Source organism: Stegastes partitus, unplaced genomic scaffold (assembly GCF_000690725.1).
Source record: "Stegastes partitus isolate 25-593 unplaced genomic scaffold, Stegastes_partitus-1.0.2 Scaffold780, whole genome shotgun sequence".
Classification (NCBI taxonomy): Eukaryota; Metazoa; Chordata; class Actinopteri; family Pomacentridae; genus Stegastes; species Stegastes partitus.
Genome location: NW_007578511.1, coordinates 111,497 through 134,909, shown reverse-complemented (window position 1 = coordinate 134,909; position 23,413 = coordinate 111,497). Strand labels below are relative to the sequence as shown.

Below are 23,413 nucleotides of genomic sequence, written 5' to 3'. Positions count from 1 at the left end.
TCTTGCATATTTTGCAAAGTCACAATTTTAGTTGTAATTAGTCAGCTTAACTAATACTAATTCTATTCTAATACTTTAAATCACTTCGGTTTATCTCCACAAATAATAACAACACAGGGTCTCAGCCTTATTATTGTAATAGATTATTATAGTCATGTAAAGTAATGTCTTATATAATATTTAATAAAACTTGGCTTGAATAGACTAGAATTTGTCTCTAAAAGGTCTTAGTGCAGTTTTAAAACTGTTCATTTTATGCTCCTTTGTATAATAAATCAAGTTTTTTATTTACAATTTGTAGCCTCAAATCACAAATTTGCTTTAAAAAGCTTTTACAACATGTACAGCTTATAACTCTTTTGAAAAACTTCTGGACAAACTGCCCCAGACAGACACCTAATAAAAGACTTGTGACAGAATTCTCTTCATTCCAGCTGATTTAATGCTGAGCGGTTCCCACTGAATGCACAGCAGCCTCCGTCTCCTCTATAAAGTCTTTACATCACAGTTACTGCTGGCTCCCTGAGCGGCCATGTGGTGCTCATTTGGTGCACATGCAGAGTTTCGTGTCGTGTTCACAGACGTTAACTCTGCTGAGATCATGAGTGTGACATCAGCTGGCTGGATCTGAACACGTTTACACAACAACCAGAGACGGTGATGAATAAAAACGCTCCAGATCTCAGGATTCACGATGAGACTCGGTTTACTGTCGTGACTGAAAATAACTTCTACAGATGGTGAAGGTGGAACTCGGCAGTGATAAACTGGTATATGTGGGAATAAAACCCTGGAATGAGTTTGTCCTGATGAGTCCAACATCATGTGATCTGCCCTCCTCTGAAACAGATCCCGGAAATGTTGCTGCCTGTGTTGCCTCAGGTGACGGTTCTTGGTTCGTGCATTGAGGGTTTCACATCGTATCATTTCCGTGTGTGGATCCGATAGCATGAGGTCAGTCCTGAGCAGCTGCAGCTCCACTTTCTGATCCAGAAGAGCCTCAGAGGGCCTGAATCATGAAGCTGCCCTGTACAGGGACGGGGTTTCCATGGAACTCTACCACTTATTCCAACTTTCTAACAAATCCATATCGCAGCACACATAAACATTGTGATCACAGTCTCTGCTGCTGCTGCTGCTGCTGCTGTGGCGGCGCGATGGAAAATAATCCGCTGATTATAAGAAAAACAAAGCCCGGCCAAAGCTAATTAGCCGTCTCTGGGTGTTTACGCGAGCAGGTCGGACGTTTCTGAGGCAAAGCTCGCTTGTCAGCGATTAAGCTGCGGCTACTGCACCAAATCCGCCTCGACTTGTGTCAACAAAAGCTGCATGTTTGAGCAGCACAACCGAGGAGTCGTGATCTGGGCCGAGAAGATTCGAGCACATAAACCACGTCTGGTTCTGCACGCGGGGACGGGATTCAGGCTCAGGGGGAAGTTTTGGCGCCACAGCAGAGTGTAAACAACGTGAACAGGATCAGCCGGACACACGATGGGAGATTAGCGCCGGTTGTTTATGGAGATCATTAAAACTGTGTGCTGGTCTCCTCTAAAGCCGGTTTGAAGAGGTGCAGCTGCTTCTGTCTTCTAGTGACCTCTGCTGCTGGATCTGCAGGTTTTGTCTCACTGAGAACTTTGACGTCCTGCTTGGCTACAACAAAAATAAAAGTGTTCAACAGATTCTCAGGAGGTATCTGACGGGGGAACAAAGTGAGGAGGTTTAATCTGAAGTTTACCAAAAGGTGTGTGTTAGCGGACGTTGCCCAAAATCATTCATCCCGCTATAACGTTTAAAGGCAAAAACATAAAAAGAAGGTGCAAAAAAAACAAGTACGTGTTTGCAGCTGGCTTGAGGAATACCATCAGCCAGTTATATTATATGTACATAGATTATTGTGTTGACAGATAGGCAAAAGAAAGCAAAAAGAAAAGAGAGAGAATAAGATACTTGGGATGCTTGGATTTACTGTTTTCTTGTGTTTTGTAATTCTAAATTAATTAGCTTTATTCACATAATTAACAATACTGCATAGTTGAAGTCTCGTGTTTAAACTATTTAGGTTTATCTTTATGATTAATATCACTGGTCAGGTTGAATAGTGTTTTATATACATTTTGTAGGGTTTTAATCCTTCATATGGACATAAAATCACGTCATAAATATCACTGTAGTGTCCTAACCTCAATATTTATACATGTTAAGTTCATTTGTAATGGAAATCTTTGCTTTTTTTAAAACTGGAAAGTACTTTAGTGATTTTTTAAATAAAAATGCTCATAAATAGCGATGGGTTGACTTCTCTGTCGTCATGTCCAGGAAGGTTTTATAAAAAGAAGAATGTTCTGGAGCTCAAAGCATGCACTGTTCTGATCTGTAATAGAAAGCAGGATTTTGCAGTGACTTCAGGTTAAACTGAGTTTTCGCTGCTCTGATGGTGTTTCTCTTCTTTTTTTTTTTAAAGACATTTTTTGGCCTTCTTTTGGCTTTATTAGATGGGACAGAGAGAGAAACAGGAAAATGGAGGAGAAGAATGGGAAGAAACTTGCAGCAAAGGGTCATGAGCGGGACCTGAACCCATGACCACTGCATCAGGGACTGTAGCCCCTGTTCACAGGACGCCAGCTCAACCAGGTGAGCTATAGCGGCGCGGTGCTTCTCTTCTTATCGAGGTGCATCGCCATGAAAACTGATGCTGAACTCCTCCTGCTACCTGCTCCTGAGCAGGTTATGGTCGAAACAACGGATCAGATTTCTTGGAAAACAGCGTCGCCGTTCCTGGAAGATCCTGCAGAATCTTCTTCTAGAGCTGCGACCGATTTCAGATCTATTCTTATAGTTCTTTATGCCTCTGCAGAGCAATTTAATCCTAAAGCAGAAACTGATTCAAACACGGAAGCCTAATTTTAACCCTTTAAGATCTGAGCTTAGTTTGAATAGTTAGTTAAAAGAAAAAGGCAAAAACTTTCACATACAAGTAAGAATTCAGCTGAATGTGAGATGAATGAATTCTTCCTCCACATTAGCATGAACTTAGCTGTAGTTTTATCATTTATTCTTTAAATAATTCTGCTTTTTTTTTGTAATACAATTTCTTTTGAACGTTCTGCAGGTTTAATTCAGCGTCTGCAGATTCACTCACGGGAAAAAAGAGTGAGTCTGAAGGAATACAAAAGGCTTTATACAGTCAATTACACACATTATTTGTTATCTTCAGCTTGTAGCCAAAACAGCGTCCTTGAAAACTCGACAACTTCCCCCCGCAGGCGGAATAAATCTGTGTGAAAAGATTCCTCACAACATCTGAGCTTCTCCCACGACCAACAGTCCAGGTTACATGAGAATTACCTGCATTTAATTAGACATTTAAGTCCCAATAAGCAGCATAAAGGAGCTGAAGTGTTGCTTTTAGCCCGTATTGTATTTTAAATCTCCTCATAGTTCTGCAAATGTTTTTGATATTGTTCATCTGTTCATTTACTTTGTTAGATCAGGTTCAGTAAAGATGTCCTGGGGGTGTGTTGAATTCGCTCCAGAGTTGTGTGTTTAGGTGCACGAAGGACGCTGTAAAACGTCCAAACGTCTGTCAGAAAAACAAGCTCGAAAGAAAAACACTAAGACAACAAGACGCTGAGAAAATGACATCATCAATTAAACGGCTTGTAGCAACAAAAACAAAAGAAAACCTCTGGTGTCTTAGATACGGTAGCCGCTGAAAACCACAAGCTGAATCAATCAAACGACTCCGTTTGTACAAGCGGGTGAAACTCCAATTCGTCGTAAATGAGCTGCGACGAGCAAAAATATCGGCATGTTCCTTTAAGAAGAGACGCCAAGAAGAGACACAGCAGAGAAACAAGGTCAAGTGAGGTTGAGTTGTTGCAAGGACAGAAAAGAAGAAGAAGAGGAAGAGGAGGAAGAGGCAGTGGGCGGTCCAGTCGTGAGTCAGTGGGATTCACTCTGGCTGCCTCGCTGGCTCTGATTCAGCCTGTTTTCCTGGACGGTAATAGAGCACGTCTACCAAATCCCACAGCTAACTGCTCAGATCAGCTAATAGTTTTGAGCAGCACTCACTGGAGCTGATCCGTTCCTGCTCTTCCTGCTCGTTCATATTTTCCCAGCTGAATCTAAATATGATCTGATCCTGAGCGTCTGCTGAAGCGCACAGCTCAGTCTAAAAGCTCCCAAAATCGATATGTTGTTACGCTTATGGTGCTAAAAGGTCGAGCTGCCAGCGTTGGCATGTGTCCTACACTCCTCTAACACATGGTAATGTATCATAAGTAGGCTTTAATGGGGTAATGTGGCCTCGTTTAATAAATGGAATATTATTGGACCCAACGACTAAACAGGATTATAAAGGATCAGATAAGATTTCTCTGCAAAAACTCTAAAACTCAGAGTTAATTTGGTGATTCATGACCCTGTTGATGCGGTAAACCACGCAACAATTAGAAAGTCATGGAGGTTTGTGGGAATTTTTTACACCTGAGATTTCCACAGAAACGCTTCGCTCACATCTGCGCCTGTAAATTTGCCCCGAAGCCTTTCTGCAGTTTTGGCTTTTACCTGCACCTTGTTGTCACCTGGAAGAAATCCAAGCCAGGCAGAAATCTCTGTGTTTCAGCTTGTGGATTGCCAGGAAAAAGCTCGGTGCCAAATAAAAATAAATACCGCTGAAATTGTTTAAAGGGATTTTTGGGCGAGAGGAGGGGAAAAACATGCAGCAGATCTGCAGCCAAAGACAAACAGTAGATGTTGCAATTACAGTTTATGGTATGAATCTTAACCATGAGGCCACCACGATGCCCCAAGCTAATAAACAAGATAGGGCACCAACAAATACTATAAAATTACAGAAAATAATCAAAAACTGTGATTATTTACAATTAAAACACTCACATCTTAAAGTTTGAGTTACGAAATGTGCCGTGCCATTTTATGAGACGATGCTTTTAAAGGTTCCATATGTTGGAAACCCATTTTTATGGTGTTTTGTGGTTGTTAAACTTGTAAATTAAAAGCAGCAAAGAGATGAATGTTCGCTTAAAGCCTCAGAATTTGATCCAAATGTTACCATCCAGCTCTGTATAGCTCCGCCCCCTCACTGCTTCCAGGTGGACCAATCAGAACGAGCAGCTGCAGGTTTATTTATTTACTCTCTACGGCTGCTTCTGCTCAACTCTAAAATATTTCAGCCACTAACTAAATGTTGTGCTGTCGGCTGCAAGAGTGAACACAAGAGTCTTCATGCACTCCCAGCATCTGAGGAGCTGAACATCCAGCAGATTTCTTTTATTGTTTTTAGTGTTAGTGAAGCTAATGTGGCTAACGTTAGCTTACATCATACGCCCACAGGTCAGAGCTCTGTGGAAACTTTACTTCCTGTGTTTTCATGAGACCTGTTGTGCTTCAGCTGCTGTGTCAATATTGCATTTAAATACAGCTGAATTCACACTAAAGCTGTTCTGACTTACATGTTTTTCTTTTTCTGTTGTCAGACAGCAGAACGAGCATGAAACAGTGACTGAAACACAGCACATCAAGCCGTAACGTGAAGTTAAAGTCCCATTCAGACACATTTCCAAGCCGCCGCTCTGCAGCTAAAACACTGATTTTATAACATCGTCTGACACATGAGCTAAAAGCAACGACTGCTTTAAATCCAAACATATTTTCTTACAATATTATTTCCAGAAAGAAAGTTAGACGTCTCACGCACTCGTTCACATCTGCCGTGTGGTGTTTTGTTGCTCGTTGTTAATCCTAGACACACAGAGAGTTTTCTTCCTGAGGGCCGGCACTGCATTTAAAGCTAAAGACACTAAAGCAGCCTGTTTAGAACAAAGACTGAACCCAGGAGTTATACAATCATGATGAAACGAGCTATTCTTGAGGCATTTTGAGGTGAAAAATTGAAAGACACTTTGAACACATCCCATAATACAGGACCTTTAAATGTGTTTTCATGGGCGACAGTAGTGAGTTCAGCTCTAGAGGAACCTACGCTGACTAAATACGGAGTCATTTTCTTTCACTGTACCTCCTTCCCTAAAAACAGAGCTGTTATTCCTCATTTGCCCTTTGACAAAGCGCCAGCTTCCACCCGGTGCCAAGCTGCTGCCGGGCAGATTTGATCACCTAGCGAGCGTGAAGCCTGTTGTTTGGCCTCGTCTAAGCCTCCGCCGGCTAATTCAGCACAACCCAAACCGGCCCGGGCCCAGAGCCACACAGTGTAAGTGTTAGTGGAGGAGTCACAACAAGCTGATAAACGGCTCTGCACAGAAACTAAACAGGGTCATTTAAAAAAAATCTTAAACCTTAAATGAACTCTTGAGACTCATCAGACTGGAACCAAGGCTGGTATTTATTTTTTTTACATCTACAACCAATGCAAATAAAGTGACGCAACGTGCAGGCGTTTGGGAGCGAAACGTGAATTTATAAAAAGCAATAAAACATCACAGAAGACTGCTGCAGTAAAACCAAAGCAGCTCTGAAAACCAATATTGGCAGCGATTGCATCAACCGTGATTCGACATCATGGTGCAGCAGTAAACAACTTAAACCTCAAACTAAACACGAAGGTCTTTAGTCTAATTAGAAACACAAGGGGAGTTTGTCAGAAACCATCGTCCTGTTCGTGACTGTGCTGGAATTTTAACACAAAGAAAGAAGACTGAGCCTTGTTTTTTTTACCTGCTTTAAAACATCTGTACCATTGTTCTGGAGGCAGGCTTGTTTTCTGACCCAAGAGATCTCACCTGATACGAGTTCGTGGAGGCTGTAACGGTAGCGGAGGTGATCGTGGCCCTCGAACCTCTGCGGCCCCTGACAAAGGGCCCGACAGTCCACGTCCGCCCTGTAATATTCCACCAGCGCTTCCTCGAACAGAGCGAGGGCCTCTTCGTAATCGCCTTTATCGTAGAGCCTCACCGCCGCCGTGAAGGAGCGCTTTGACAAGAAGGAGACACAGGTGATAATGAGAGAGAGGAATCATAGGATTTATGACTTTTAGCACAGAACAAAGTTATCGTGACGTTTCTGTAAATAAACCCGTAGCCAGTTCATAAAAGTTTTAACAAGTCCTCTGGTGAACGTCAAGTTTTGCAAACAGGAGGCAGGAAGGCCGCCCCTGAACAGTAGCCAGCAGGGATTATCGCCGTAAATTATTCATCAGTAAATCTAAAAAATTCGTCTACTGCGCCCGGAGAAAATTAGCTTTAGGCTGAATGTTGCACACAAGCTGCTTTCAATAATGAAACACAACGCAAGATTGAAAGTGTGCACCCAATCAGCAACAGAGCCGAATCAGCAAAGTTGCAGAGATGCACAATAAATATTATTTAAGGTACATTTGCACCGTTGGAGTCTGCAGTGTTTTCTAATAGGTGGAGGATAGAAATCAAACTTATCTGAGGGCTTGAGAAGAGAAAATCCAGAAAAAATAATACTGTAGAGAGACACTGGAGCAGCAGACAAATGACCCAAAACTCACCACAACGAGCTCTAAAAGGCCTAAATGAGTTTCCAGTCATTAAACTGCAAGGACCATTTACACAAAAGGCCCTTCATAAAGCGACAACAGCTGTACTTTTAGCTTTTGGGAAGAAGTGAAGCAGAAAAAGCGAAGGCCAGACGTACAAGATAGGTAAAAAGCCAGATGTCACACAAATGCAACTAAATGAAATCGCCGGCATAGTTCACATCCACGGATCAGGATATTATACCTGGTGAGGCCGAGCTTCTCGATCCACAAAGTGCTCTTCCTGGACGCCCTGCAGGTCTTTGTACTGCTCCAGGTCCTGACCCATCTCCACGTGTTCTGGATTGGCCTGGAAGTAGGTGTGAGCCGCCGCCGCCGCCTTGTCGGGCTGATTTAACTGGAAAAGAAATTAAAATAATAGCATCAGACTTTACTTCTGCGGCTGAACTCTCGGCGCATCTGTTCCAAATCCGTGGATTAAAGGCACAAGTTCACCCGTGTGGCTGAGAAAGTTAGTTTAAATCAGACGTAGCAGGTAAAATTAGCGAGACCGCACGAAGAAAATGTTTGCTAAGTGTTTGCCGAAGCGATTCCAGCCAATTAAACTCTTGTGTATCTTATCTAGATTAGAAAAATTCCAACAGAAACAGACGGACACGTCTCTATTATTGAAAACTGCCAAAAAAAAGGACAAAGGTTACGTGATACTCTGAAAAACAACAGACAATCTGCAGACGTTCTTCTGAAGCAGCAGGAAGAAACAGACCCCTTTTCTTGAGAGTTCATTCTTGGCAATTACTTTGGAATCCACTTGAAATGAGCAATATATCAGCATTTGTTTCAGAAGAACTGAGCAGATTTAGAGGGATGCACTGTTCCCGTCCACATCCTGTCATTGAAGCGGCCTGTCATGATTACAGCTAATATAACAGATGAGGTCTTTGCACTCAGAGCATATGAACTTATTGGAAATAACATAAAGAAGTAATAACCGCAGAAATTCCATCCACTTCCTAAGAAACATATCTGATATGAACCCGCGAACACTGAGACGGTTTACTGGTGAAAGTCGTATAAAGTGTATCAGTGAAGTCAAACGTGTTTATAAAGCACATTAAAAATAACCAGAGTGGAACCAAAGTGCTGCACAATCATAAATAAATAGCAAGAGATCGTAAAACACAGTGACTGAAATGCAAATCTAAATAAAATCAATAAAATAATGAAAAATGGAAGATGCAACACAACACGACATCATGCCCGGGTCTGAAGACTGAAGTCTGAACTTTTCTTAGCTGGAAACGCATAATTTTAAGGACATTTTAGATCAGTTCATCAAATCTGAAGGAGCTACAAGTTTGTTTTTTTCACAAAAGATCTATTGTATGATGCTAAATGTGCGAAAAGTGCCACCAGGGTCACTCAAAAGGTTTGGTCACCCAGGGTTTGGTTATTTTTTCATCTTTTAAGCAGTCCAGCAATTAATCTTGTTTTGTTATTTTTCTTTGTATATCATCTGCAAAACTGTGAAAACAATTGTGTTTCCTAAATCTCGAAACCAATGGCAGGACATTGAATGAAAACAGAACTGGGCCCAAAATGGAACCTTGAGGAACCCCAAAAGTAATAGAACAAAAACTAAAGAATAATCATCAAAGTGAACCAAAGAAGCTGCTGCCTGTCAGATAAGACTATGATCCACAGTGTCAAAGACAGCAGCCAGGTCTAGCAGCACCAGAACAGCAGAATTTCCTGATGAACACATCATCAGAACCTCCTGGTTCAGTACTGCTGCAAGGTTTAAAACCAGACTAGAACCTTTTAAAAATGCCACGGTTATCTAGAAAAGTCTAAAGTTGAATATAAACAACTTTCTCCATAACTTTGGACAGAAAAAGTGACTTAGTTCATAAAGTAAGGGAACAATACAGTCAGTAGATATTATTCATCAATTAACTTCATGCAACCTGCAGGAAACAGAATGAGATCTGCATTTAGTTTGATCGTCTTTTTGCTTTTCTAACAACACCGGTCGGTTGTTTTAAGCATGTAGAAGAATTTGACGTGGTTCTCCTCAGTGTTCACTCTATCTCAGTTGCTTTACCTACATGTAACCCCAGATTTCCTCCATGATGTGGACATTAAGGCTGAAGGTAATTCTTTATGACTCTGGCTGTATGTTTTGGCTCATTGTCCTGCTGCAGAGTGAATTTGGGACCAATCACAGGAAACCCTGAAGCTATTTCATGACAGAAAGAATGCAAACATTTAAAAAAAATTACAACTTTTGCACAGCACTCGAGGATTTTCTTGTCTGAACTGTACTGTGGCATCAGGTATTTAAACACTGATGCAGCACATGTAGTAATTAGAAAAAAAAAAGTGAATGCTTGGCAAGAGCGTGGATATCTCCTTCATCACGACCTCCTTAATCTCAATGTACATCAACATACTTTCCTTTAACATGAAGCTAAATGCTCAGCTCAGGAAAGAAGATGTTACGTGCAAGTTCTTGTAGCTTTCATCTCTTTAAAAAACCTCCTTTTGGAAGACCTCGACCATCAGAACACGCCTGGTCCCAATCAGATCAGATTGTAATCAGGCTCAAGCCTCAACATGGACACGTTTCTCCCAGCTATGGTGTCCAGAGAACAATAGGACCTTGAACAACAGCCTGCACTGACTCCAGTTCGCTGTAAACCTCCAGAAACTCGTGAAATGAATCATAAAAGAAGTAGCTGGAGACGTAAACCCGCTGCACTGTGACCTTTGTTGCATGTTAGTCTGCTTTTCCCACTTTGTCCACTCACCTTCTAACCAATAAAGCAAAGAAACTAATCATGAATTGCTTGTAAAAAGTGAAAGGATGTGGTGTTTGACAGCGACTGAACTGCGTAATAAGTAAAGAGACACGAGGAGTTATGCAGAAAGCAGCGAGGGATGATTGAAAGGGAACAAAAGACAGATACAGCGAGGTGAAAGTGGACAAGGTTGGAGACAGAGTCCTGCTGTTTCTGTTGAATATCTCTCACCGTCACATAAACTCAGCTGCAGCATCGCGGAGACATCTGATGCCATTAGTTTAAAACGCTTCACGTAACCAACAGGTGCAAACTTAAAGCAGATCCCAGTGTTTCACAACTTCTCTCCTGACAGTTGAGAAGGTCGGTCGTTCTGTCCGGCTGCCAGAAGCACAACTGGCTTCCCGACGTGCTCCGTTTGGCCACTCGGCGCTGATTCAGGTTTCCCAGTCAAGACATTTGTTACAACAAAAACCTTTGTACTGTACTTCTGTGCTGTTTTTTTTTTTTTATGGGATGAGTCGAGAGATAAAGTTTGGAAATTCCCACATCTATTCAAGATTTGGGGAATCCTTTAGTTGACCTTCCCCGCAGACAGCAGAGAGTATAGATACGAAAACAAAGCGCTTTGTGTTTTGTACGGGGGAGGCAACCGTGTCCCAAAAACTCTGCACAATGCATCACAAAACATACAGAACGGCTCTGATGGAAGAAGCAGAAATTCTTCCTCCCACAAATAACCCACTTCTTTTTGAAGAATGACTCCCCTGTCAGACAACATTGGGTCTCTTTCATGTTGTATCACAGGCGGCAGCAGAGAAAAGCCCAGCTGGACATGCTTGGTTAGCCCTGAAAGGCCAAAGACTGAGGTGGAGCTGAGTGCATTCCTGGACAGATCACCTGGCTGGAGCCGCCGGGAGAAACCAACAGACCAACCACCAGGGGAGGAAGGGAGTTATTACAAGACCAAGGGCGAGAGGGGCATTTAGGTTCTTTTGGGGTCCTGTGAAATGTTTTACCAAGTACTGCATGTAAGAACTAATGAATAACTCCACGAACTAGAAGATATATTAAAAAAAAGTGGAGTTTACTTGTCAAGTAAAATGTACCAAATGGTTGATAAGACTTTTAAAATATCCCTTCTACACGGATGCCTTCCATCCAATAAAGGGCTACTTGTTGAGCCTGACAAATACTAGGGATGTCCCAATCAAGTTTTTTGCCCCGATCCAATCTGAGTCATTAAATATTCAGTATTTGTTTGTCCTGAGTCTACTATTCTTCCAGACAAGACAAACTTCCAGTCCATCAAAGTTTATAAAAACATCCAACATACTAGTACATGCTCCAAGTTGTTCCTGCTTGTCAGGAACTTTGTTGTTAAAGCTCCGGTACCACACTGTCTGAAAAGCAGTGTTAAAGGGTAGGAAGTACTGAGGCGCCACAAGCTCCAAAAGATGGAGAAAAACTGTATTCTCTACATGCGTGTTAGAAAATGAATCACAGATCAGCTGTAGTACCTGGTTGTTCCATCAGGTGGCGCCTCTTACTGTTTCATACTGTATCTACCTCGATCTACCTGTTGGCAAGCACAGCGCATTGTGGGGGTTCAGACAGCAACGGGCACCATGACATAGACTTCTATGACGTTTAATGTCCTCCAGTCCAAGTCAATAAATTATACTCAATGCATAGCTGAAATGTACTTTTTCTGCGTGGCAAAGGATTGGGCTTAATTTGATGCCAATATCAATCACTGAAAAAACACAGCAATTGGCTTTAAACTAAAACTGTGACACTGGTTTGGCTCAATACATCATTTGGCTGATATTATTAGCTGATACTGGCCTTACAAATATATTGACATTGGCAAATATGTTGAAAACTTATATTAACAGCACATAATGAAAAAATTCTTGGACGGTTGGAACAGTGTCAACATCAGCAGAGGGAATCCAACATGATTCACGATCATGTGTCTGCAGCACATGTAGCAGAGCATTTGTGGAGTCAAATGGTGTCTATACAGTGATTTGCTGTCTAGTTTGTGAAATACATTGCTGGAAAGTTAAGAGGTGATCGTTTTCAGCGTTCAATATAACTCAAACACACTGGATGTATACAAATATCAGTATCGATCGAAAATTATTACTCCCCAAAAAAAATCCAGTATCCGTCAGGCTCTAGTCAACGCGACAGATGTGGAAAAAAACATGTCTCGAAGGCAAAATCCCTCCTGGTACACATCAAATTGAGTGTTTAGTTGCAGGCCATCCTTAATCAATCATGTGCTCTACGTTGTCTCATTCACAGACATCATCCCTCTCTCCAGCGCAATTACTATTCATAGATTAATATTCATCTTTCTGAAACACCAACAGAGATGTTCTGATCAAGTCTGGATGTCTTGAATTTGGCAACCAAGCAGCAGCTTACATCGACCCTTAGATGCATGACTGGAAGTAAATGAAACAAGCTAAAACCACTTTGCTGCCAGTTGTCATAACAATTCTTCGTAACAGAAATTACTCACCAATGCAAGAACTAGGCTTTGCACTGACAGAAACACGAGGAAATCAAAACCTTTACTGGGACACTGGAGCACACAGTAAAACCTGGAATGCATTAGGAGCTGATGAAATCAGTGTAACTGCATCTGAGGGTGGATTTTTTTTTTCCCCCCTCCTCTAACTGATGGCGCAACCTCGAGCACACAACACAGCGATCATGTGTCCTCTGCAGCTGCATTCTTCACCAAATCTCCTCAAGATAATTCCGCTTAAAGACACTACTGTCAGCCGGGCCTTCCTGGGTTCGATAATCATCTGTTTGGTCCAGAGGCTGAGCAGCGACTGGGATGCACAAGGAGGAGAGAGGTGAGCAGGAAGTCAGGCCTGTAGCCACCGACCTGGCCTCACCTTCCTCCACCTCTGGCCACAGCTGCCCTCAGGGATGACCGGGTTGAGCAGAGGCTCAGCTGGAGGAAGGTGGGAATTACTGCAACGCACCACACAGGCAGCTGTGGCTGACGAAAACCAGATCTGTCGTCCCGAACGCAGACATCTCACATCCCTGGAAAGCCCTGAACAACTTTTCATCAAACACACTTTCTTAGCATTAGGAGACCCTGAGGAGCTCTGGAGATACTGGAGGAACCAGCGAGCAGGGATTTAAAACATTCTGTTGTTTGTCATTTAATTAAGGTACTCTTTTGAACAATACTGGAGACGTTATAAAGCAATTGCAAGTTTTAGGGGTTGGTTTTGTATATTTGGGGGAATTTGGAGCTTGGCAATGTTCCTTATTATCTAAATGTAAGAAAAAAAATGTAGGAATTTCTACCATTGGTACCAACGATCCTACCAATAATCAGCCAATAATATACAGATATCAATAATAGAAAGAATGCCAGCCCGGGGCTATGATCATCGGTCTATCCCCAGTTTAGGGTTCTATCTTGAACTTGTTATTTTTGATGGGATATTTTTTTCCTGCAAACACAAGAAAACATCTAAACAATATCGGCATTCTTTCTATTATTGGTATCTGTATATTTATTGGCTGATTATTGGTAGGATTGTTGGTACCAATGGTAGAAATTCCTACATTTTATTTTTTTTACATTTAGATAATAAGGAACATTGCCAAGCCCCAAATTCCCCCAAATATACAAAACCAAACCCTAAAACTTGCAATTAGTATATAACGTCTCCAATATTGTTCAAAAGAGTTCCTTAATTAAACGATAGAATGTTTTAAATTTGGTCGGTTAAATGCAGCACTTCAGGTCTGATGCAGTCTCGTCTCGCTGTCTGTCGTCAGAAATGTCTGTCAAGCTGCAAAAGCTGAACAAGAAACACAAACCAGGAAGTAGCTCCTCTCACAGCGGCTAATGCTAACAGCTAGAAGTTAGAAGGCAGATTAACCCGAAACAGGAAAACAATAATTAATGACGATTTAAGATATGGACCTTATTGGGGGAACAAAATCGATAGAACAGAGAAAGATTAAGAAAATAGAGAACAAACAAGATCAATCAATTCCACGTAAACGCTGGAGAACATCCTAATGTAATGTAATCCCTCCTATTTTACATATTCAGTTAGTTATGAATGAAGAAGTCTAGTTATGAATGACAAGTTCTCTGGTATCACATTTAGTGTATACCACTTCCAAATATCGATCATTAGTTTCCAAAAATCTGCATCGATATTGGCCCTAAAAAACCGACATTGGTGGATTTCTACCCTAAATGCCAAAAAAAACGTCTTTTTGAAGAACCTTTCTGAGGAATTTCTTGAGCTGCATTGGTTCCTCCAAGTTCTTGTATTGCAGTTCTGTTTGTAGGAGATTTTAGAGAAGGAATACTGCAGAAAAAAAAAAGACTATGAATCTCAAACTACATGACTCACACTCGGTAATGCGCTTACAGTCATATTTAACACCTGACTTCACACATACAAGACGGTCAGTTGTGTTTTATGGAGACAGACAATTGAACACGGAGGATTTCTGGGAGCCAGCGTACTGTATCAAACTGTAAAAAAAAAAAAAAAATACCCAAAAGGCTCCAAACTGAAGATTGTGAATTGGAAACACATGCTCATATATCAAGCTGAGCACGGTTGAAGGTTAAAGCAGCCCCTCAGGATGACAGAGAAGAAATCAATCACAGGTTTAAACCCGGATTGCTATTGCACTCAGCGGCGTAATGGAAAACAATACAGCCCCGAAAACAGCCACGTAGGAGTAAATCACCGTGACACGGAGGGAAACGGATGGAGGGAAAATCCTTCATCTTCTGAGAAAACCTTTAACTCGGCTGTCTGTGCGTCGTTAGTCACAACATCTCTCCGTAGGAGGCGGGTGGCATGAAACTAAACCGTCAGTGGTTTTAATCATTTATTCAATTGAGAAATCCTTGTTAAAATAATCGGACTGGATGTTGGAAGAGGGGTTTTCTGGCAAATCAAGTGGATTAAACACAGGATAAATCAAAGTGCTTCATCACCCTGGTGCAAAAAAATCCAATAAAAACACAAAACTGTCACAACAGAGTCATTGTTGAGCTGATTTGCTTTGGTATAAACTGGACTAGAAAATGGCTGATGGTGGGCAAAACTTCTACTTTCTCATGGTATTACTTCTTACTTATCAAGTTCTATTCTAGTTTTATTACAGCTTACATATTTTTATTTTTATTTCCAGTCCTGTATCATACGGAAGCCGAGAGCGGCCGTTATTTCCTCGCCGTTTTCTCGAGATAACGAGTTAATTTTCTCGCTATCTCGGGATAACAAGAATCGTTTTCTCGTGAAAACGAGATAATCTATCTCGAGAAAACCAACTTCGTTTAGCCTGTGTCAGACCTCGAGAGAAGTAAAGGCTGATGCGTTCATCAATGACAGATGATCCTCAATCTGACATTTTCAGTCCATTCTCGGCAAAGTCACTGCTGCACTCCAGAGCGTCACTCGTTTCTTTGTAAACACAGGCATCAGTATCCAGGGATGATTATCTCGTTATCTCGAGAAAAAGGACCGCTGTTTTCTCGATGTGTGGCCATGACTGCTCTCGGCTTCCGTAGTATCGTACTTTTACTTGTACTTATTGTTATTCTATTAGCATTAACTCTCATGTTATTGCAAATTTTTCTGCTCAATATTTTTCATCTTATCACAAAATTATTCTATCTTAATCTCTCTTTCAGTTTGTTAGAAAGCTGCTATTTCAGCCACGTTCGAGTGTTTTCAATTTGCAAAGTCATTTTTTAAATATGGAGTCGGCAGCACTCGCTCAGTTTCGACTTTACAAGACTCCACATCCCAGCGGCGCTGAAACTCTGCCACGAAAAGCAAATCTTTGAACACGTCCAGGAGTGTACATCTTGTTCCCCGTGAGTACATTTTTCCTCCCGCGTGACTTTCAAAGACGCACCTGCGGAGGTGAATAAGCAACGCTCAGTCCGAGGCCTCGCTCTGCCCTCCCGGCTTGAGAGGAACCTGTGTCGGAGCCGCCGGACCGCCCTGCCGACCCGCTCTTGATGTGGCCGCGGGTGGAGCCAAGTCAAACGCACATTCGCGTGCTTTAACTCCTCTGGGCCTCCTGCGCGATTCACAGGTATGTAAATAGGCCTGGCTTGGCTAGAATGTGACAAACAATCACAACTACAAGGCAAAAAAAGTGAGACGGACGTGTTAATTCAGAGCTGAACACCTGAGGGGGGAAAAAAAGTGTTTCAAAGAGTTTCCCCAGAGGTTAGAACCTTCCAGTGAATGGGACAGAGGTTAGTGTTCAGGTTAAGAGCAGCTGCAGTAAATCAGACGTCCAACGGCAGTAAACGTGTCTCCAAAGAGTTACGTCCCTGTACAACTGATCTGGAGACGCACTTTCACAACGACCTGGTTTCCGCTGTGAAAGAGCCGCAATAAGGAGGATGGAGGCGTGATGGAGGCATGAGGCCCTTCCATACAGGAGACTGTGGTTCATGTGTTCTTGGATTTTGATTTGGGAAGAGTTTAAAACCACTTTTGTCTCCACAGCCATCGGGCACCACAACATCTGGGTCAGGGGGGCAGTGGAGCTGGACTGTTGGCTGCTACATCCAGTGACTCAGCGGTTCAATAAAACCCAACAATCCATCCATCCATCTATCATCTATACACCGCTTAATCCTCACTAGGGTCATGGGGGGCTGGAGTCTATCCCAGCTGACTCAGGGTGAAGGCAGGGGACACCCTGGACAGGTCACCAGTCTATCACAGGGCCACACTTAGAGACAGACAACCAAGCACACTCACACCTACATACAATTTAGAATCACCAATTAACCTCAACATGTTTCTGGACTGCGGGAGGAAGCCGGAGAACCCGGAAAGAACCCAATCTTGCACGGGGAGAACATGCAAACTAAAACACAGAAAGATTCCGGTGCCCCCACCGGGACGCGAACCGGCGACCTTCTTGCTGCGAGGCAACAGTGCTAACCAACTGCGCCACCCTGCAGCATATGTATAGCGCATATTTACAACAACAAGTCATCTCATAGTGCTTAACAAAGGCAGAAACACCCAACAACCCATAACATTTGGATTCCCTATAAGCTTCAGCAGTCTGCAACAGTGGGAAGGAACCGAAAACCGTCCATTTTGCACCTAATTTCTTCTACCAGCACGATACTTTGCACGTTAGTTTCCCTATTTTTCTAAATGCAACATATGTGAGCTACAGGATACCTCAAATTTCCCCAGGAGGATGATTAAAATATCTATCTGTTCATCTACCTGGTTAGGTTTAGGAAAATATCATGGTTTGAGGTAAATACGACCCTTTAACAAAATGTTTGAAGCTTTTCAACCTTTTTTTTTAAGTTACCAGGGTGATGACACATCTAATATTAGATTGACGGACTAAAAATGAGCGACGGTTGGAAAACAGAAACCTTTTTTTGATAAGTCATGAACAACCTAGGAGTGCAGTTGAGTTGTACAGGAGGGTCAGCTTTGGGAGACAAGGCCCAAAAAAAAGATTTACGAGGCTGCATTTGACAAATTCTGCAACTTTCCAAACCCGCTGTCGTCCTCCCAGGATGCTCCCTCATCCTTTACATCTAAATGGTCATATTTGGTCTCGTAATTCCTGAGAAGACGCATTAAATCTTTACCGGCTACCTGCAGTGCACTGTGACCTCAAGCCGATTTACATCAAATAAATTCCAGCAGGAACATCTGCGCCGCGAGTCCTTATACAGTCAGTAATGAGGGAAAGCTGTTCAGGAGTGCACCGCAGAGGAACCTTCCCGTTAATATAAATCTAACAGCGGGGGGATGCCGAGGAGGTTTAAACATCACGAGGTATAAACAGGCGAATGATGAAGGCGATGTTTGGAAGGTCTCGTCTCTGCAGTGACGTCTGCTGCTAAACTTGATGTTGTGAGGAACGTATGCAGGAAGAACATCATTAATGAGTGTTTGACTTCTGCATCCTCGCTGCTAAAACTATACAAATAAAGCAAAGACTTCTGTGCTGCACACAAACATCTCAGCTCCACCTCGGTTTGTACCAACACATGAAGTATTTTAATGAGAACAACGTTTACTCCTCCGTAAACACAGCAGCAAGTTTACTTTCACTGAACCAGATCCGTGTGGAAACCGGAGGGCCGAGGCCGGTTCTGCACAGATATTTATCTACGCAACAAGCAACTGTAACAGAAAATATCTTTCAACAGCAACACTGGAGTGCCGATGTGTCTGAAACAGACCAAACAAAACCAGAGAGTTCAGCAGTTCAGACATAACACGAGGCGGACTCTGATAAGAGAAGAAAAGGACCGAGGAGTTTATCATCCGGATCTCAGAGAGAAATATCTTGAGTTTGAGTCGCTGCTGCTTCTTGCTTCACTGCACTAAGTTCAAACTTTATTTTTACAAACCCAACATCTGGTCAAACTCCTCTTTGCTTAATCTCTGATCAGTTTCTTATTTAAATCATCATTTTTGAAGCCCCGGGTCAAAGCAACAGCTGCTCCAGTGGAGACCAAACGACAAGATCGGATCCTGTGAAATGAAAAACAGGTTTTTATATCTGAATGGAATAAAGTCACTGTGAAGACGGGATTTGTTTGTTGGCCTCACATCACAAAGTGAATATGTTTTGGTTTTGGACAAAAACCGGCATCTGGTGACATCAGCTCTAAGTTATTGATCTGAGTGGTATTTTTATTCTTTTAAACCAACAAAAATGACGTGATAACATAAGAATCACTGAAAATAATCCATAGTTGTTGTTCTTGTATTGATATTAAACATGTTGAACATAATCCAGATCTTGTCAGAAGTGTTGATAAGATAAACTGCATTGATCCTTCATTATTTTAACTTTATTACAACTTTAGTATATTTAATAAAACCATACAAACACTACTCACACTACAGAGATTCTCACAGTTATGGGTCCCAGAAGTACATTGGGTGGGTTGCTACTTGGTGTTTGTTAATTTGCATTTTGTTTTATACATTTTTGAGCCTTAGGATTATTTTTTATCCACAGAATGGATAATTGCTAGAAGATGATCCTGGTATGAAATGTAGGTTAAAAAAAAATTAGACCTTTTATTTTCTATAACTAGTTCTGACCACAGTTTGAGGTGGTCTGGACATCTGATGCCTCCTGAGAGGCTTCCTCTGGAGGTCTTCTGAATACGTCCACCTGGGAGGAGACCCCGGGGCAGACCCAGAACCCGCTCGGCTGGCTTGGGAACGCCTCGGGATCCCCCAGGAAGAGCTGGAAAGCGTCACCGGGGGGAGGGAAGTCTGGAATGACCTGCTCTGCCTGGTGACCCCGCGACCCGACTCTGGATAAGCAGAAGATAATGGATGGATGGATGGATGGATGGATGGATGGATGTTCTGACCAACCACCATCACACATGCTGATATGAGCCTTTAAAGTTTACCCAGAATGCAACTTTTCTCCAGCCACACATCATCACACTCCCACCTCCGTCCTTCACTGTTAGGAGTACGCATTCAATGTAGTCAGATGAGACACAAAACAACCACTAGCAGCCATGAAACAACTGCAAAGAAGCACAAAACCATCCTTTAAAATTTACCCAAAATGCACCTTGTCAAGTTTTCTCCAGCAACATATAATCAAACTCACAAAACGACCACAAAGAAGCACAAAACCATTGTAAAGAAACATGGAACCATCATAAAGAAACACAAAACCATCCTTAAACATTTTCCCAAAAGGCACCTGGTCAAGTTTTCTCTGCTGAATTATCAGAAAACACATCCAGGGTACCAGCGATTGTTTCTGTGACTCTGTCACAGATATTAAACTTCTGCCATACTACTGTTAAAACTATGATACATCCCATAATACTGATGCTCAAAGTTGTTTATAGCAAAACAAAAGAGTTCTGACAATGGGACCTTTATGGTTTCCATCCAGTTCATATCTGATGTTCAAGGCTGAGGAAACATCCACCAGTTTAGGAGGCAGTCAGTCACATATTTAACACTAACAGATGAGAACTTGGATTGAGCTTCACCGACTCTATTAGAAGGAGCTCAGTGCTGTGAGGGATACCTGATGCTGTGTGAAGGTATTGGCACGATGGACTCGCTGTAGGAAAGTCTGTCTGATTAGCTCCCACGAGGCGAGCGTCCTGCTTCCTCCTCCTCTGGATCGCTTAAAGACTCACAGCGAGCACTTTGATTGATGATTCGAGGAATTCAGGATTCCCGAAAGTCATGGAAAACAGCTTATGTCGTGTGTTTCCACTGGAAGATCCCATATTGCAAAACAATACATCAACCTCCCGACCGGCCGACTGACCGGACTGCAGCAGGACGAGGATGAAACATTTTATTGGAAACTCGCTTCTGGATCTTTACTTGGAAGACAAGAAGTGCTTCAGATTTATGTGTGACGCTAACTGGAGAAGAAAACACAGCAGCTCCTACAAATGAACCTCTTCGTCGTGAACACTTCAGGCTTTCATTTCAGCTTTGATGGACAAAAAGCTGCTTCAGCCCACGTTTGCTCTGCACACAGCAGCCGTGATGTCTCTACTGTAGGCTGGAGGTGTGAACGAGCTGCTTCAGGATCTCAGCTGAACAAACCAGACGAAGGACAAACCAAAAAACACCTTAACACACAATCTGCACTGTAAAAAAATTACAGTTTATAACTATTATTTTTTTCAGCAAATTACTGTTATTTTGTTAAATTACAGATAATAATTAGTAAAATCACAGAACAAAGTATTAATTTACATGTTAATCCTAAAAAAAAAAACAAGCCAAAACTCACATCAAAAATCTGTTTTTTTAAACAAATAATTTGTTGTTTTTTTTTACAACATTTAACCAAAAATATATTTTATTTTTTAAGCTATATTTAAATCAGCAGCAAATACAACTGTTTTGCACATAATTGCTTTTATATATATATATATATATATATATATATATACACACATATATATATATATAATTTTTTTAACAGTTTTTGCAGTTTTTCCCTGTTTTGTTAAATTACAGATAACATATAATAAAGAAAGTGTTATTTTTTACATGTTAACACTTAAAAAAAAGCCTGAACTGTAAATAATGTTCACAAGAAAAATCTATATTTTCACATAATGATTTGTTCTTATACAATGTCTGACTGCAAAATCATGTATATTATTTTAACTATTTTGAAATCAGAAAAAATACAAATATTTTACACATATTTGCAATTATTTGAAAGACATTTATGTACATTAAGGACTGAAAAAATAGTTACTGAGCTGCTATTTTTCAGATTTATTAATTTACAATGACAGAAAATATTCAGTAAAATCACAAAAAGAAAATTTCTATTTTGACTGTAATTTTTTTTAAAAATCCACATTTAAAAAAATAAAAATTTCTAATGGTAATTTGTTCTTTTACAAAGTTTAAGTGTAAAATTACTGTTTTTATTGCAAAAAAAAAAAAAAAAATCAGTATTTTACAAATAAATTATATGAAAAAAATGGCAAAAATGGTAAACTAATTTTTGGGGGATTTTCCGAGTTTGTATTTAAATATACTAAAAAACAAACAAAAAAAGATCACTTACAGATTTTTTGCTGCTATTTAAAAAAAAAAAAAAACGGATATTAGGGTATGGAAAAATGGTTAAAAAAAAGTGCTATCTATTAATATCTAAATCTAAATAAATAAGTATTAATTTACATTTTGCCTATAAAAAAACAAACTGTAAATAGTGTCCACACCAAAAAGCAATATGTTCTTTTATAATCTATGGCCATAAAATGACACTATTTTATTGTCTTTTCTGATTATTGTCACCACTTCTGCAGCTCTTGAACGTTACAGTATTCCACCCTTGCTGCCAGATTTTATCTCACAGGTTTTTCTGACCCTAACCTCTGGTCAGGAGACCATCCAGGTGTACGTTACGAACACACTGAGCACGTGGAGCTGTTCCTCTCGGTGATGTCATTGTCAGAGCTGTCCGGTTTGATGCCCGTCCTCCTCTTCGCCGCCGCCACCTCCTCCCCGCCCCGACCCCGCTGACAGCTCCGCACACTGGCCTCTTTCTGGCCGTCCTCGCCCCACCCTGGACCTGCTCCTCCTAGAAGGTCACGTCAGAGGAATTCCTGAAAAAGCCTCGCCGCTGCTCAAAAGGCCTTCATTCATTCATTCATTCGGCGGTGAAGACACGGGCGGTGGGAAAGCCTCGCCTCTTCCTCTGCCCGCCCTCCATCGCTCCTGAAAGTCCCAGAGACTGTACATTGCAAAGAAAACAGTAGCAGAATAATAATGCCACTGTTCCAACCTCGACCGCGTGTTTGGAAACTGCTGGCTTTGATTAAAAGGGGAAAACGAGCGACCTGCACTCACCAGAAACAGGCACTCGTGATCCAGAGACTATTAGCTATCAAAACACAGTTTGTGTCCATTAAGCCTTAATGTGGACGGCCTGCACTGAGGTGGCTGTTTGTACATCTGTCTGACACCGCTGACTGCTCCCATTATCCTCTCCGTCTTCGCTGACGTCCCGGCTGAGCTCTGTGGGAGTCAGTCATCCCGAGGCCACCTGACACCACACGGGCTACTGTATCCTCAGCCGACCACCTCTTCCCCGTGTCCGATCTCGCTTCCTGGGCCGCCTCGGAGCGCACAAGGCCGGCTTTGTGCGGGAAAACACGAGCGGCGCAGGGTTTTTAAACGGTGCAGACAGGCTGGAAAATCACCCGTAATGTCTTCATGCACGTTTCTCACGTTTCCCCTCCAGCGTTAAACACGGCAACACACTTTTTTTTTCCCTCTGAGGAACTTCTAAAAACAGACCTGCCCCGCCAACATGTTACGATCCTCTGATCTCACACTCCGTCGGTTTCCATTCACATAAAGGTGCCTTTTTGGAGCCTGGAAAAACTCTGACTGGTCCCAGAAAACAGTTGTGTTTTGTCTCTGTCGCTTTGCCTTTGGTTGAGGAATGTGTACATAAGGAGTACACAGACTGGAACCAGAGCCCACGCAGGGGAAACCACACTTACTACCAGCAGCATTAAAGAAACACGTGCTGGGAAATTTACTTTCTTTGCCAAGAATTAGATTTT

General features: G+C 41.8%; 1 protein-coding gene across 2 annotated transcripts in view; it reads right to left on the bottom strand.

The window, feature by feature from the left end:
• p3h2 (prolyl 3-hydroxylase 2) overlaps positions 1 to 23,413 on the bottom strand; it is an 83,379-nt gene that overhangs the window by 15,403 nt on the left and 44,563 nt on the right. For both annotated transcript variants that reach the window (XM_008292034.1, XM_008292033.1), the window contains exons 2-3: positions 7,728 to 7,880; positions 6,762 to 6,951 (exon numbers count right to left, since the gene is read on the bottom strand). In XM_008292034.1, the coding sequence (XP_008290256.1) occupies positions 6,762 to 6,951; positions 7,728 to 7,880 (343 nt within the window). The remainder of the gene's footprint in view (positions 1 to 6,761; positions 6,952 to 7,727; positions 7,881 to 23,413) is intronic.